We start from the raw sequence: 13,847 nt of genomic DNA, 5'->3' as shown, positions 1-13,847 counted from the left end.
GGCTGTGAATTGGCTGTGAATTGGCTGGGGAATAATTGTTAGTGGCTAGTTAGTGGCTGCAATTGATGAATCCGGTAGCTTGATTGAGACTCTGCTGTAGACCTTTTGTCTTTTCTGTTGCCCAACTCTCTCTCCAGAGGGCTCATCTTTTTTCTGCATGGTTGAAGAGAGTTGGTCTGAATTCTAGGGTTCTATTTGCCCAGGACTGAGGAATTATCCTACTCTGAACACGTCATGTGAAGATTCAGCTTTATGGAGAAAAATCTTTTCCAGTAAAAAAATGGAAGGCATACCCCTGCAGACAAAGAGATGGGCTTGAACGTATATATTTCAGAAAGGATGGAAATGTTCATTTTTATGTGCATAAAACTTTTAATAAATTTGTATTTTAAAAAAGGAGTAGTAAAGCTAAACAGGGGGGCAGGGGGAATGATGCATACATGTACAGGTGAAACTCAAAACATTAGAATATCATGCAAAAGTTCATTTATTTCAGTAATGCAACTTAAAAGGTGAAATTAATAAATGAAATACTCATTACATTGAAAGCAAGATAGTTGAAGACATGATTTGTCATAATTGTGATGATTATGCCTTACAGCTCATGAAAACCCCAAATCCACAATCTCAGAAAATTAGAATATTACATGCAATCAATAAAACAAGGATTGTACATAGAACAATATCGGACCTCTAAAAAGTATAAGCATGCATATGTACTCAGTACTTCATTTGGGCCCCTTTTGCAGCAATTATTGCCTCAATGCGGCATGGCATGGAAGCTATCAGCCTGCGGCACTGCTGAGGTGTTATGGAAGACCAGGATGCTTCAACAGTGGCCTTCAGCTCTTCTGCATTGTTCGGTCTCATGTCTCTCATCTTACTCTTGGCATTGCCCCATAGATTCTGTATGGGGTTCAGGTCAGGTGAGTTTGCTGGCCAATCAAGCACAGTAATCCCATGGTCAATGAACCAGGTTTTGCTGCTTTTGGCAGTGTGGGCAGGTGCCAAATCCTGCGGGAAAATGAAGTCAGCATCCCCATAAAGCTTGTCTCTGGAAGGAAGCATGAAGTGCTCCAAAATTTCCTGGTAGATGGCTGTGTTGACCCTGGACTTAATGAAGCACAGTGGACCAACACCAGCAGATGACATGGTCCCCAAATCAACACAGACTGTGGAAACTTCACGCTGGACTTCAATCATCATGCAGTGTGTGCCTCTCCATTCTTCCACCAGACTCGGGATCCTTGGTTTCCAAATGAGATGCAAAAGTTGCTCTCATCAGAAAAGAGGACAGGTCTGTTTTTCTTTAGTTCAGGTAAGACACTTCTGACGTTTGTTGTTCAAGAGTGGCTTGACAAGAGGAACATGACATTTGAAGCCCATGTCCAGGACCCACCTGTGTGTGGTGGCTCTTGATGCACTGACTCCAGCCTCAGTCCACTCCTTGTGAAAGTCCCCAACACTTTTCAATGACCTTTTCCTGACAATCCTCTCCAGGCTGTGCACCTTTTTCTTCCACACTTTTCCCTTCCACATAACTTTCTATTAATGTCCTTTGATACAGCACTTTGGGAACATCCAACTTCTTTTGCAATTACCTTTTGAGGCTTTTCCTCCTTATGGAGGGTGTCAGTGATGGTTTTCTGCACAACTGTCAGGTCAGCAGTCTTTCCCATGATTGTGATTCCTACTGAACCAGACTGAGAGACCATTTAAAGGTTCAGGAACCCTTTGCAGGTGTTATGGCTTAATTAGCTGATTAGAGTGGAACACTTTGAACCTAGAATATTGAACCTTTTCACAATATTCTAATTTTCTGAGATTGTGGATTGGGGTTTTCATGAGCTGTAAGCCATAATCATTTCAATTATGACACATCACGGCTTGAACTATTGTGCTTTGCATGTAATGAGTCTATCTCATATAATAGGTTCACCTTTTAAGTTGCATTACTGCCCACAATAATGGACAGGCCACTAAAAAACCCTGGAGATCTTATATAGGAATAGAACAGAATAGAATTATTTATTGGCCAAGTGTGATTGGACACACAAGGAATTTGTCTTGATTAATATGCTCTCAGTGTACATAAAAGAAAAGATACATTCATCAAGAGTAAAAACCATAAGGTACAACACTTAATAATAGCCATAGGGTACAAATAAGCAATCAAATCATACTAGGAAACAGTCAGTAAATATTATTAGGATGCAAGGAATAAGGTTACAGTCATACAGTCATATGTGGGATGAGATGGGTGAAAGGAAGCATGGGAGGATTAATAGTAATCATTTGTAAATAGCTGGACAGTGTTGAGGGAATTATTTGTTTAGCAGTGATGGTGTTCAGGAAAAAACTGTCCTTCTGCCTAGTTGTTTTGGTGTGCAGTGCTCTATAGTGTCATTTTGAGGGTAGGAGTTGAAACAGTTTATGTCTGGGATGTTAGGGGTCTGTAAATATTTTCACAGCCCTCTTTTTGACTTGTGCAGTATACAGGTTCTCAATGGAAGGCAGGTTGGTAGTAATGGTTTTTTCTGCAGTCCTAATTACTCTCTGAAGTCTGTGTCTGTCCTCTTGGGTTGCAGAACCAAACCAGACAGTTATAGAGGTGCAGATGACAGACTCAATAATTCCTCTGTAGAATTGGATCAGCAGCTCCTTGGGCAGTTTGAGCATTCTGAGTTGGTGCAGAAAGAACATTCTTTGTTGTGTTTTTTGGTGACATTTTTGAAGTTAGGTGTCAATTTTAGGTCTTGTGATGTGATAGAACCTAGAAATTTAAAGGTCTCTATTGTTGATACTGTGTTGTCTAGTATTGTAAGAGGTGGTTGTATGAGAGGGTTTCTCCTAAAGTCTACCACCATTTCTATGGTTTTGCAAAACTGCAGCAAAAGTCGAAAACTTTGATCTTATATACAATGGAGGATCCTCCTTCACATCATTATTTTTTTTAGAAATCTTATCCAATTCTAAACATGCCTCAAAGACAAATATAAATGAGGCTAGCTGTTGTATCAGTTAGAAATTCTTGTTTCTTACCATATTTTTTCTACAATTCAGATCGGGCCTCAGTAGGATAATGTAGCATTTGGGAAAAAAGATGCAAGCCAAGAGAGCAGCTCCAGAGGCCAAGATGGAGAAGATCTCTATGGCCACCATGGACTTCCCTTTGGTGCTCAGATAGGTGGGGAGGAAAGTGATCCAAACACTGCAAAAGACCAGCATGCTAAAAGTAATGAACTTGGCTTCATTGAAACTATCAGGCAATTTTCTAGCTAAAAATGCCACTGTGAAACTGATGAGGGCCAAGAAACCTAGATAGGCAAGGACAATGTAAAACATTAAAGATGAACCTTCCTTACATTCCAAGATAATCTCTCCAAACAAGGAGTGAAAGTCCAAGTTGGGAAATGGAGGGGAGGTTCCCAGCCAGGTGGTACAAAGAACTGCTTGGATCAGAGGACAGCCTAAGACAATGGAATTGGTCAATGGTTTTCCTAACAGTTTCCTTGTGCTGTTTCCTGGCTTGGTGGCCATGAAGGCCAAAACCACCATGAGAGTTTTGGCCAACACAGAGGAAACTGCAAGGGAGAAGAGAACAGCAAAGGCAGATTGTTGGAAGAGGCAGGTAAATTTCCCAGGTTGACCAATGAAAAAGAAGGAGGAGAGGAAGCAGAGCAGGAGGGAGACCAGGAGGATGTAGGTGAGATCTTGGTTGTTGGCCTTGACAATCGGTGTGTCATGATGTTTATGGAAAATCACCAGGACTGCAGATGTGGTCACAGAGAAGAAAAGAGTGAGAGAAACCAAGATGCCTCCCAGGGTGTCTTGATAGGCAAGGAAGTGGATCTTCTTGGCAATGCAATGGTCATTGTCCATGTTGGGATATTGATCTTCTGGGCAGGATTCACAATGAGCTGTATCTGAAATCAAGCATCTAAGACTTAAACAATCTAAGAGTTTCACAAGCACTTACTATGAGTATTGTTCCTCCTACAGAAATGATATGACGACCCCCTTTCTGCTCTCATCCTGCCCATGAAGCGTGTGATGAAACGACCAACGGTGCGTCCACAAGGGCAAACCGTCCTTTATTCATTATTTCTTTTAACTTATTTGAAAAATTGCCTAGCTGATCATCTGACCACACGTTATAATATTAAGGTGAAGTTAATGAGAGACAAGAATTTGTTCAGTTCCAGCCGTCCATTCACTGGACACTACTGTCACTACTGTGGCTTTCAGTTTCAGATTTGCTAACCATATTCCCCCCCACATTTTATCCTGGAACCCACAGAAAACTGCTAGATCTCTTAGCCAGGAATGCTGCGGTTTGTTTTTTGGGTACATTATGTCTCTGTCCTCTGCTTCAAAACTGACCATCCAGACTTTTTTTTTTTGCTCCCTTCTGCTTTATCTAACAGACATAGATAGATGGATCTACTCTTTCTCTGGCAGGTTTATTTTCTCAGAGATTGATAAATCTGACAGAAGAAGCATACTCTGAATAATAAAAATTATAGCTTGAGTCACATAAGCCACTCCTTCAGGAAAAGTTTTGATGTTTGTTTTCCCAACTGGATGTTACAGTGGGAGTGAAAACACAAGTTGGCGATTCATAAATTTTACCCTGAAATTATCCTCCATGATTGGTGAGGATCGGGAAAGGTGGCCTCTCTGTGGCCAAGAAAGTTTAGATCTGTAACCTGAAGGGTTCTGCTGAGAAGTATGAGTGCATGTGAGTCTTACAAAAATGACAACAATAACAAAAATTATTTTGATCTACTGAATGGCTTCCTTAATCATGAAAGTTTGTGCCGTAGTAGCACAGTGTTTTAGATGCAGTCAGTGGTGGGATTCATTTCTTTTTTTTACTACTAGTTCTGTGGGCATGGCTTGGTGGGCATGGCTTGTACGTGTGGCAAAGGAAGGATACTGCAAAATCTCCATTCCCTTCCCCACTCCAGGGGGAAGGTTAGCGCAAATTCTCCATTCCCTCCACACCCCACTAACCTGCTTTCCAGCTCCATTCTCCTGTGCAGGGCAACAAAAGAAGACCCAGCCAATCAGCTGGGACTTGGGAGGCAGATAATAGATGGGGTGGGGCCAGTCAGAGCTGGTATTTGCCAGTTTTCCAAACTACTCAAAATTTCAGCTAGCGGTTCTCCAGAACTGGTCAGAACCTGCTGAATACCACCTCTGGATGCAATACTGCAGGCTACTTCTGCTGACTGCCAGCTGCCAATAATTTGGCAGTTAGATTCTCACCAGCTCAAGGTTGACTCAGCCTTCCATCCTTCCTAGGTCGGTAAAATGAGGACCCAGATGTTGGGGGCAATATGCTGACTCTGTAAACTGCTTACAGAGGGCTGTGCAGCACTGTGAAGTAGTACATAAGTCTCAGTGCTAGTGGTATTTACATTTGAACTCTGGTCTACCTGTTTGATCAGAAATGGTCCCTTCTGGACAAGGTTCACATTGGTAGCAGCAAACTTGCTCGCCCTCTGGAACTGTTCTCCTCTCTCCTGCCTGGCACCTCTTCATGCTACACCGGGCAAAGGGCACCTTCTAAAAGAGAAAAAGAGAAATGCTTGAGATGACATAGACAATGAGCATCTTCAATCATTTCATGTCTACATTCCTATTTCTATTTCACATTCCTATTTCTGTGTTCAGAAGGTCCTCAAATGAAATGGTTGATCACCATCTACCAAAAACCAGGAGCAGCTCTTGGGGGATTCAAGTCAGTGGTACTCCCGACCCACCAATGGATGCTGGAGATTGGAACTGGGACCACAACCTGCAAAAGAGGTCTTGTGACATTTGAGCTATAGCATTTCTACAGCAAACATTCGTGAGAATCCAACTGAATGTGAATGATCTATGGAAGTCATATCCTTTAACTGCATCCTGGTTTTTAAGCAGAGATTCTTCCATTTCCCAACACTTTCTGTATTGGCACAAATCTATCCTCAGATGTGTTACATACAAACACCAAATGACCGCCATATTTTTTGACTAAACTGACCACTTTTCAAGTTAGAACAATGTTGTGCAGCCCGAGAAGAGAATGAATTGTTCCTGAACTTTCAACATTTCCTTCCAGATTACCTTTGTTGCCCAGACAATTGCATCAGAGTTAATGGTGAAACGATGGCCTTGGAGAGCCCCGGGATCTATTTTCCCAACTTTCATGGGGACGAAAGATTCATTGGGGAGGAAAACCCAGTTCAGAAGATCAATTTGAGCAGAACCTACTCCTTTTTCTGAGAAGGAAACTTCATCTCCAGCGCTGTTGTTGAACTGAACATTCCTCAAATATTGAAGAGTCTGAAAGAAAATATAGCTCAATAAATTGGGGAAATTGGTGGAAAGCTATCAATGAGATATCATCCCTTTGATGATCCTTTGTTACACATAATCCTAGATGCATGTCTAAGAAACTAGGTGAGTTCCTTTGATGGAGATCTGCTCAATTAGGAGTAACACCAAATATTGAACTCCTTCCCCGGGAAGGAGGACACATTATCACTGGGCATTTGTATCATGACCTCTTCAACTCTAATTCTATCACAATCATCATCATCATTTTTAATGACCCCCTAATGCCTTGTGGGGTGAAGTCTGGATAATTGAATGGAGCTGAGTGTTTACTGGCTGGATGCCCTTCCTGTCACCAATGTGGAGCTATATTCAGCAGATATATTCTCACAGTGCTCAGAAACAGAAATATCTGCCTCTATCTAGGATTGAACTCACAGCCTCCTGATTGCAAGGTGAGAGCTCCGTCTCTAGGCCATTGCACCACTCTCTAGTTCTACCACAATGATCCTACATATCGGGATTTTAATGCTACACTCTAGATTTTATACTATGATTTTTGTCCTGCAGTTCTTGGCTGTAAGCATTTTTGAATCTTTTCTTTGGCTCCAGAACTTATAAGCAAGTAATGCATTTTAGGAATGATCAAATAATTTCTATTCTGATTGATTGGCTAGCTCATAGTCCAAGACAGCAGAATTCAGGAACCAGGTCTAATCAAGTGGTACCCTGTGGAGGGAAGCTCCTGTCCGGTTTGTCATTTCACTCTCCAGAGTGATTCAACCTCCAGCCTTTGATGCAGAAAATTTTTTTGACTTTCAGATCAGGAGCCCATTAAGACAACTCTGGGTCCTTCAGTGTATGCTGAAATTGACAAAGGCTGCTTTTAGGCAAGTCACCTAGTGCAAGGGATCACAAACTAGACAAATGGGATGGCATCCCCCAGGATGCTAAGCCATGGAAATATAATCCAAGGTTAAAATGGATTGAGCTGGTTGTCATTTTATTGGTTGGATTCAGGGTAAATGCTGAAGGAAACTGAGCTGGTTCTGCAAATATGCCCATTAGGACTTCAACAAATTTCTTGAACCACCTTGCACAAATACACCTAGATTGTTGTGTTGCTCTAGGCTGAGACATTCTCTCTAAAGTGGCCACCTTCTGAAACTCAAGAATCATTGAAGACCATTCAGGACTTTATTGCAAGGTCTTTCCTCTTTGAATCTTATGGACAAGTGGTTTGGTTCAATTCTCTCTTCTTCCTCTATCTACTTTCAAGAAAACATTATACTCAGCAAAACAATGCATTCATCTTAAATGACAAGATACACTACTTAGTGATAGTAGTAAACTCCATTAGAGGAAGAAATTATTAAGAAAATATTGGATTGTGCTGAAATGAGTAAATTGACATTTGAAAGAGAACAAGAAGATAAACAATTCTATGAAGTTTGGGATCTTTTTTATCAATGGTTAGATAATAAAAAATAATAGAATATTCAGATTTAGCTTAAAAAAATTTTTCTTGATATTATCTTTATAAAACATTATCAAGATATATTTGGTATGATCTTATGATTTATTGCAAAATAAACTAAGTAAACTATAGTTATCTCGTTAAAATATAAATTAACAAAATTATAGATAAATTTTTTTTAGTGATGATATTAGGTTATACAATTATTGATTGATAATATGAGCTATTATGTAATATAATTATATTAGTGACTAGGAAATGGATGCGCCAAAAAAAAGTGGTAAACCAATCGATGCACTGTTTGTAAATTTATGAAGAAGGATGATATTTTTATGTTTTATGTGGTATTTCTATGTTTGTTGTTTTGTTGTTAAAATAAATTAAAAAAAAGATTTAGAATTCTTTATTGGCCAAGTGTGAGTGGACACATAAGGAATTTGTCTTTGGTTAATAAGCCCTCAGTGTATATAAAAGCTGTACATGATAAATCATGATCATACTCAGCAAAACAATACATTCATCATAAATCACAAGATACAATACTTAGTGATAGTCACTAAATAAGCAATCAACATAAATCAAACTAGGAAACTAAATAAAACAACATCAATTGTAAAGACACAAACAATGAAGTTATAGTCATATGTAGAAAAGGAGATAAGTAATAGGAAAGATGAGAAGAATATTATTATTATTACAGTCTTACTAAATAGTTTGACAGTATTGTGGGAATTAGTTGTTTAGCAGATTGAGGGAATGAGGGGAAAAGCTGTCCTTGTGTCTAGTTGCTCTGGAGTGCAATGCTCTATAATGTTGTTTTGAAGGTAGAGGTTGACACAATTTATGTCCAGGATGTGAGGGATCTGTAAATATTTTCACAATCCTCTGTCAGAATTCTAGCAGTTACCCGAGTTAAATCACGAGTCTTGAGCCAGACTCCCAAAACTTCAAAGGATTTATTGGAAGTTAACATGTTGGCATGACTTGGGCATAGCCGATTGTGAGACACATAATTCACTGTTACCCTTGACCCTGCTTTTCCTCCCACCCCTTCTGGGTGTATCATAATTCATATTCTCCAATGAAACACGTCCATAGCCAAGAATCATCAATCATGCTCTCCAGTTAGATTTTTGCATGGCAGAAGCTCCAGTCATCTTATCAGTTTCTGAAGAAAATATGAATGGAATGTACTTTCTATTCCACACTGCTGCCTGCTCTTTGAAACTCCCCACTTCTTTCTGTTGACAACTCTAAAATGAGTATAGAAAATGTTTTATGAGTTGACACCCTCATTTTGACTTGTTTATATGGTGTACAGTATATATCATTTATATAGTAGCACAAGGACATTTAATCAGTAATCAAAGAATGCATATGGGGAGCTTCCTCCCTAAGAGTTTGTGGACTGGATAAAAAGTCCCAGAAATTACCTTCCATGACTGGACATTTGAAATCTTCTTTCCAAGTCTCATCATGGCTGGTCCCCCTCTGGATCCATACATTGCATGTAAGGCATGTGCCAGAGCAAAAATGGCATTGTAGATATTATAACTTTCACCTGTCATGCTTCTTTCAAAAATGTAAGCTTGCAAGATGTTTAAATTCTCCTTTCCAGTACATGTTTTTTGTCGGTCAGAAGAAATTTCACCTGGTTTGTAGATCTTGCAGTCAAAGACTTTTTCCCACCATTGTGGGAGAAAGATGTCCCCTTGTGGGTTCAAGGGGTCTAAAGATAGGAGGAAATGACTGAATTCCAAGAGATCCCTGGTGTGCTCCCTAAAATGCAGAGACCCATGGAAGAACTTTAGACCTTTCAATATGTGTTGAGATGGCACACTAACTTTCCAATGGGAAGTTAAGATCCAAACTTTGCAAAATGATGTTCTTGTCTCTTGGTTATATGCATTCATTGCGAACAGTACATTTATAGTGCTATTGGATTCTCCAAACAGAATAATCACTTCAGATTTAGACCAGGTTTTGAAAGTACTAAGTAATTTCAATATTATAGTTATAAGAAAATCCAATTTCATCATTTCAATGAAGGCCAGGCAGATCTCCTTCTCCTGGAGCATTGGCACCAGAGATGAGATGAAACGTTCTCCATTGTCATTTGCAGGGGCCACCAACCCAACCCAGTTCCACTGGAAATACAGAAGCAGCTGGACTAAACCCTCATACTGAGAAGATTCCTTGGGGTTAATCCAGAAGAAGGAAGGATAAACTCTTCTCTCTCCCTGAGACAACTCAAAGCCAACACCGAGCTGGAGAAATGATATTTTGATTTCAAGAAGATTGAAAAGTTTTATGGTGACTTTATCAGTCCACATTTGTGGTTGATTGCCCCACCAGCTGAACTCACTTTGAATGGCAATTTTTTTCCCCTTCTTAAGAAATGTCATCATGTAACATATTTTGTCTAGTTGTGACAGGTTATAAGATAAAGGAGCAACCTATCAATCTGATTCAGAGAATAATCTCCGTGATTTTAGTCACCAGAAGACAGGACTAGTAGCAACAGATAGAAACTAATCAAGGAGAGAAGCAAACTGGAATTAATAAGAAACTTCCTTACAGTGAGGAAAATTAACCAGTGGAACAGCTTGCCTTCAGGAGTTATAGTTGCTCCATTACTGGAAGTTTTTGAGAAGAGGCTGGATAACCATTTCTCTAAAATGATATAGGGTTTCCTGCCTAAGCAGGGGGTTAGACTAGAATACCATTCTCTATCTCTTTTTTTCTCTATCTCTATTTTTCTCTCTCTCTCTTTCTCTATATATCCATTTATCTATCTATCCTATTCCTATTCTACACCAAAATGTGGATACATTTTTGGAAGAATAGGTCAGGAATAAGTCCTGATAGAATTAATATCTTTCCTTTTGGGGTTATTTGACACATAAAATGCAATATTGGTTGCCTAAAAATCTCCTTCTCCCAAAACACTTTTGCTTTCATCTTTGGCTTCCATGTTTCTTTTACTTGTCTACTCCACATTATATCTGACAGTAATACCTTACCTGTGGGATCTTGAAGATGCTGAAGATGGAGGCCATCTGCCTTGAGGATTTGGAATCGTGACCTCCTATGACAGAGAGCAGAATGTCCTGTCTGTCACATGTGTAACCTGGAACCAGTTGGCCTCGTGTGGACAGAAGAGAGATGCTGATTAAAGAAACCCACCTCTCAATCTCATGATTGTCATAGATCTGGAAACCAAGGGTGATGTTGAGCAGGAGAACCAGATCCTTGTTGACCTCTTTGATTGTAAACACCAAGGCCAGGAACTGCTGGTATTTCTTGGGCCTGATTCTATAGGGAGAAAAAACGTTGCAGGACATTATAGGAACGATCATAAATGCAGTTGGAGTTGTTTACTGGCCAGATGCCCTTCCTATCACCATTGTGGAGTTTTTTTTTCCAGCAGACGTATTCTCAGTGTACACAGAGAAAGAAATACCCACCTTTACCTAGGATTGAACTTACAGCCTCCCGATTGTGAGGTGAGAGTTCCGCCTCTAGACCACCATACACTTCAGCAGTATTTCTGAATAGACTCCATTAAATCCCAAAGAAAGCAAACAGTTACATACATCTTTCTCCTGAAGAAGAAACTTACACAATTGGTAAATCACGCAGAGATGGGCATCTTTGAAAATAGGGACCATTAGAAGATAAAACAATGGTTGCCAGGGGCAAATTCCCACCAATAGTTAAATCACCAGGCCTGTAATAGTCCTCCAGAATATCCAAAGACCTTGTCAACCCACACCCAGTTTGCATCCTCTTAGCAGTAACTGGAGGCAGGAGCCAAAAAAGCAGCAGCAGGAGAGGCAGCCCAGTCATTCTTCTCAGCTTCCTTCCAAGATCAGAGATCAACGTTTGTGCAGAAGCTGAACTGCAGGTAGCCCCTTAAATTTTGCCAGAGCTTTAGCACAAGAGGGACTGTCCATCCAATCTGGAGGACTTTGTGGCAACTTGATAGCAACCATGCTTCTCCTTATATGTGTTTAGACTGAGACCAAAGAGGAAACTGAGGGCAGGTGAGGCTCACCAAACCCAGGAATTAGATCTTTGCAAGGCAAGGTGTAATGACATGGCCTGCCACCAATGGGAGAACTCAAAGCATGTTTTTTAGAGCAGGTTTTATCTTAGAAGAATGTTGTGTCTTGACAGGAGTTGGAGGCAGGAGCCAGAAGAAAAGCAGCCGCAAGAGAGACAGCCCAGTTATTCTTGTCACCTTCTCTCCTAGAAGAGAAATTAAGATTTATGTATAACTGAAATTTAAGGGACGTGGTGGCTCAGTGGCTAAGACGCTGAGCTTGTTGATCAGAAAGGTTGGCAGGTTGGTGGTTCGAATCCCTAATGCTGCATAATGGTTACTTGTCCCAGCTTCTGCCCACCTGGCAGTTCAAAAGCACATAAAAATGCAAGTAGAAAAATAGGGACCCCTTTGGCGGGAAGGTCACAGTATTCTGTGCACTTTCAGTGTTTAGTCATGCCAGCCACATGACCACGGAGACTTCTTCGACCAGTGCTGGCTCTTCAGCTTTGTAATGGAGATGAGCACCGCCTGCTAGAGCCAGAAACAACTAGCATGTATGTGCGAGGGGAATCTTTACCTTTACCTATAAGTGAAATTGCAGATAGCACTTGAAATCTCACCTGAACTTCAGCACAATAAAGGCAGGTCGTCCCACCTGAATAGCCTTTTGGTAAATTTACAATATATCAACAATGTTTCCTTTACCTGGGTTTGGGCTGCAGAAAAAGGAAACGAAGGCAGGTAACTCTCTTCAAATCCAGCAGTTAGCTCTTTGCGAGACCAGTTGAAGTGACACATTCTGCCCCGCCACCTGGAAAATTCAAAGCATATTTTTTTAAAAGCAGGTTTTTATCTTGGGAGGTAGAAATCCATGGGGGCCACATTAAACATTACTATCCTTCTGATAATTGTAAAGAAAAGCAATGGTCCTGAGCACTTAACAGTAGATTTTATTTCGGGCATAGGAAGGAGAAAAACATGTTTATCTCTAGACAGCAGGTGGATCTGAGAGTCAAGATGAAGTTGGGAATTGGACATAATACATGAAATTGAGCACCTGGCCACAAGGTGGAACTTTTTCTCAACTTGAGTTCAAGTATCATTCCCATGTTAATGATGTTCAGTTTTACAACCATTGACTGTTGAAGTTTAATCTTCGTGCCTGAAGTCTGCTGGATGGGGAGGAACAGACTCAATTTGACGGCAGCTGTGGAATATGGGTCATCTCAGTACTGGGAACTCTCCTTCCTTGGTACTGCATGACCTTAGCGCTGCCATGCTTGGGACTGTTGAGCAATCTGGTGTCTTCCTCAACTCTCAGCTCCTGCTCAAAGAGCAGATAACCTGCTATGGCCCAGAAGGTCTTTGTAAATGTTTAATATGCTAAGGAGGAGGACGATTGTGGATCCTTGGTACTCTCTGAGCTTGCTCATTTGCTTGCAAACATTTCATTACCCAAACTAGATAGCATCATCAATGAAATAAGGAACTGGGTTTCAGGAGGAGGAGGAAGAGGAGGAGGAGGAAGAGGAGGAGGAGGAAGAAAAGCAGGAGAAGGAGCAGGAGGAACAGGAGGAGGACTGTGGGGTCCTTGACTGACTTTGAGCTTGCTTATTTGCTTGCAAGCATTTCATTACCCAAACTAGGTACATCATCAGTGATAGTAGGAACTGGGTTTCAGGAGGGGGGGGAGGCTTGTGGGGTCCTTAGTCATCTCTCTTTGGTGGTTTTCTTGCAGACGTTTCATTATCCAAACTAGGTAACATCATCAGTGCTAGTAAGAAACAAGCAAGAGAGCACCAAGGACCCCTCATGTCAACCCTGAGCTACAAAGATTCTTCTTTATTAGGATTTATATGTGGTGGTTAGACTCTTTCTGAGAGTCATTGGGGCCACTTGGGGAGGGGGGGTATCTGTACCCTCAGGGCCACCTGAATCTGAGGGCAAATGCGTGTGGAATAATTCTGGTTTGGAAGAGGGGTCAAAGAGACCATCTGT

The 13,847-nt window shown here is 40.8% G+C and overlaps 1 protein-coding gene and 1 long non-coding RNA gene across 2 annotated transcripts; both read right to left on the bottom strand.

Moving 5' to 3' along the window:
• Positions 1 to 2,011: 2,011 nt before the first annotated feature.
• LOC148123842 (vomeronasal type-2 receptor 26-like) lies at positions 2,012 to 10,053 on the bottom strand. Its single transcript, XM_087918660.1, has 4 exons — positions 9,235 to 10,053; positions 6,262 to 6,333; positions 5,442 to 5,571; positions 2,012 to 3,926 (listed from the first exon to the last, which is right to left on the bottom strand). Exons 1-4 carry the CDS (start codon positions 9,877 to 9,879, stop codon positions 3,022 to 3,024), a joined length of 1,752 nt encoding a protein of 583 aa, XP_087774786.1. The 5' UTR covers positions 9,880 to 10,053; the 3' UTR covers positions 2,012 to 3,021.
• Positions 10,054 to 10,823: 770 nt separating this feature from the next.
• Positions 10,824 to 12,653, bottom strand: LOC148123841 (uncharacterized). The gene is made up of 3 exons (XR_015740503.1): positions 12,555 to 12,653; positions 10,988 to 11,116; positions 10,824 to 10,889 (listed from the first exon to the last, which is right to left on the bottom strand). It is a non-coding gene; the product is annotated as an uncharacterized LOC148123841 (long non-coding RNA).
• Between the last annotated feature and the right edge of the window lie 1,194 nt (positions 12,654 to 13,847).

The sequence above is a fragment of the Pseudonaja textilis genome, unplaced genomic scaffold (assembly GCF_049901715.1).
Source record: "Pseudonaja textilis isolate UNSWEBS1 unplaced genomic scaffold, rPseTex1.2 PTEXCTG188, whole genome shotgun sequence".
Lineage (NCBI taxonomy): Eukaryota > Metazoa > Chordata > Lepidosauria > Squamata > Elapidae > Pseudonaja > Pseudonaja textilis.
Note: the sequence above shows the minus strand (reverse complement) of the source record. Positions and strands in the feature narration are given on the sequence as shown.

Excerpts from the sequence above, each read along its gene's own strand:
- LOC148123842 (XM_087918660.1), bottom strand. The coding sequence starts at position 9,879 with ATGCTCCAGGAGAAGGAGATCTGCCTGGCCTTCATTGAAATGATGAAA. Across the intron at positions 6,334-9,234 it reads CAAATGTCCAGTCATGGAAG|ACTCTTCAATATTTGAGGAA; the intron begins GTAATTTCTGGG and ends ATTTTCTTTCAG. Across the intron at positions 5,572-6,261 it reads TTTCCTTCTCAGAAAAAGGA|AAGGTGCCCTTTGCCCGGTG; the intron begins GTAGGTTCTGCT and ends TTTCTCTTTTAG.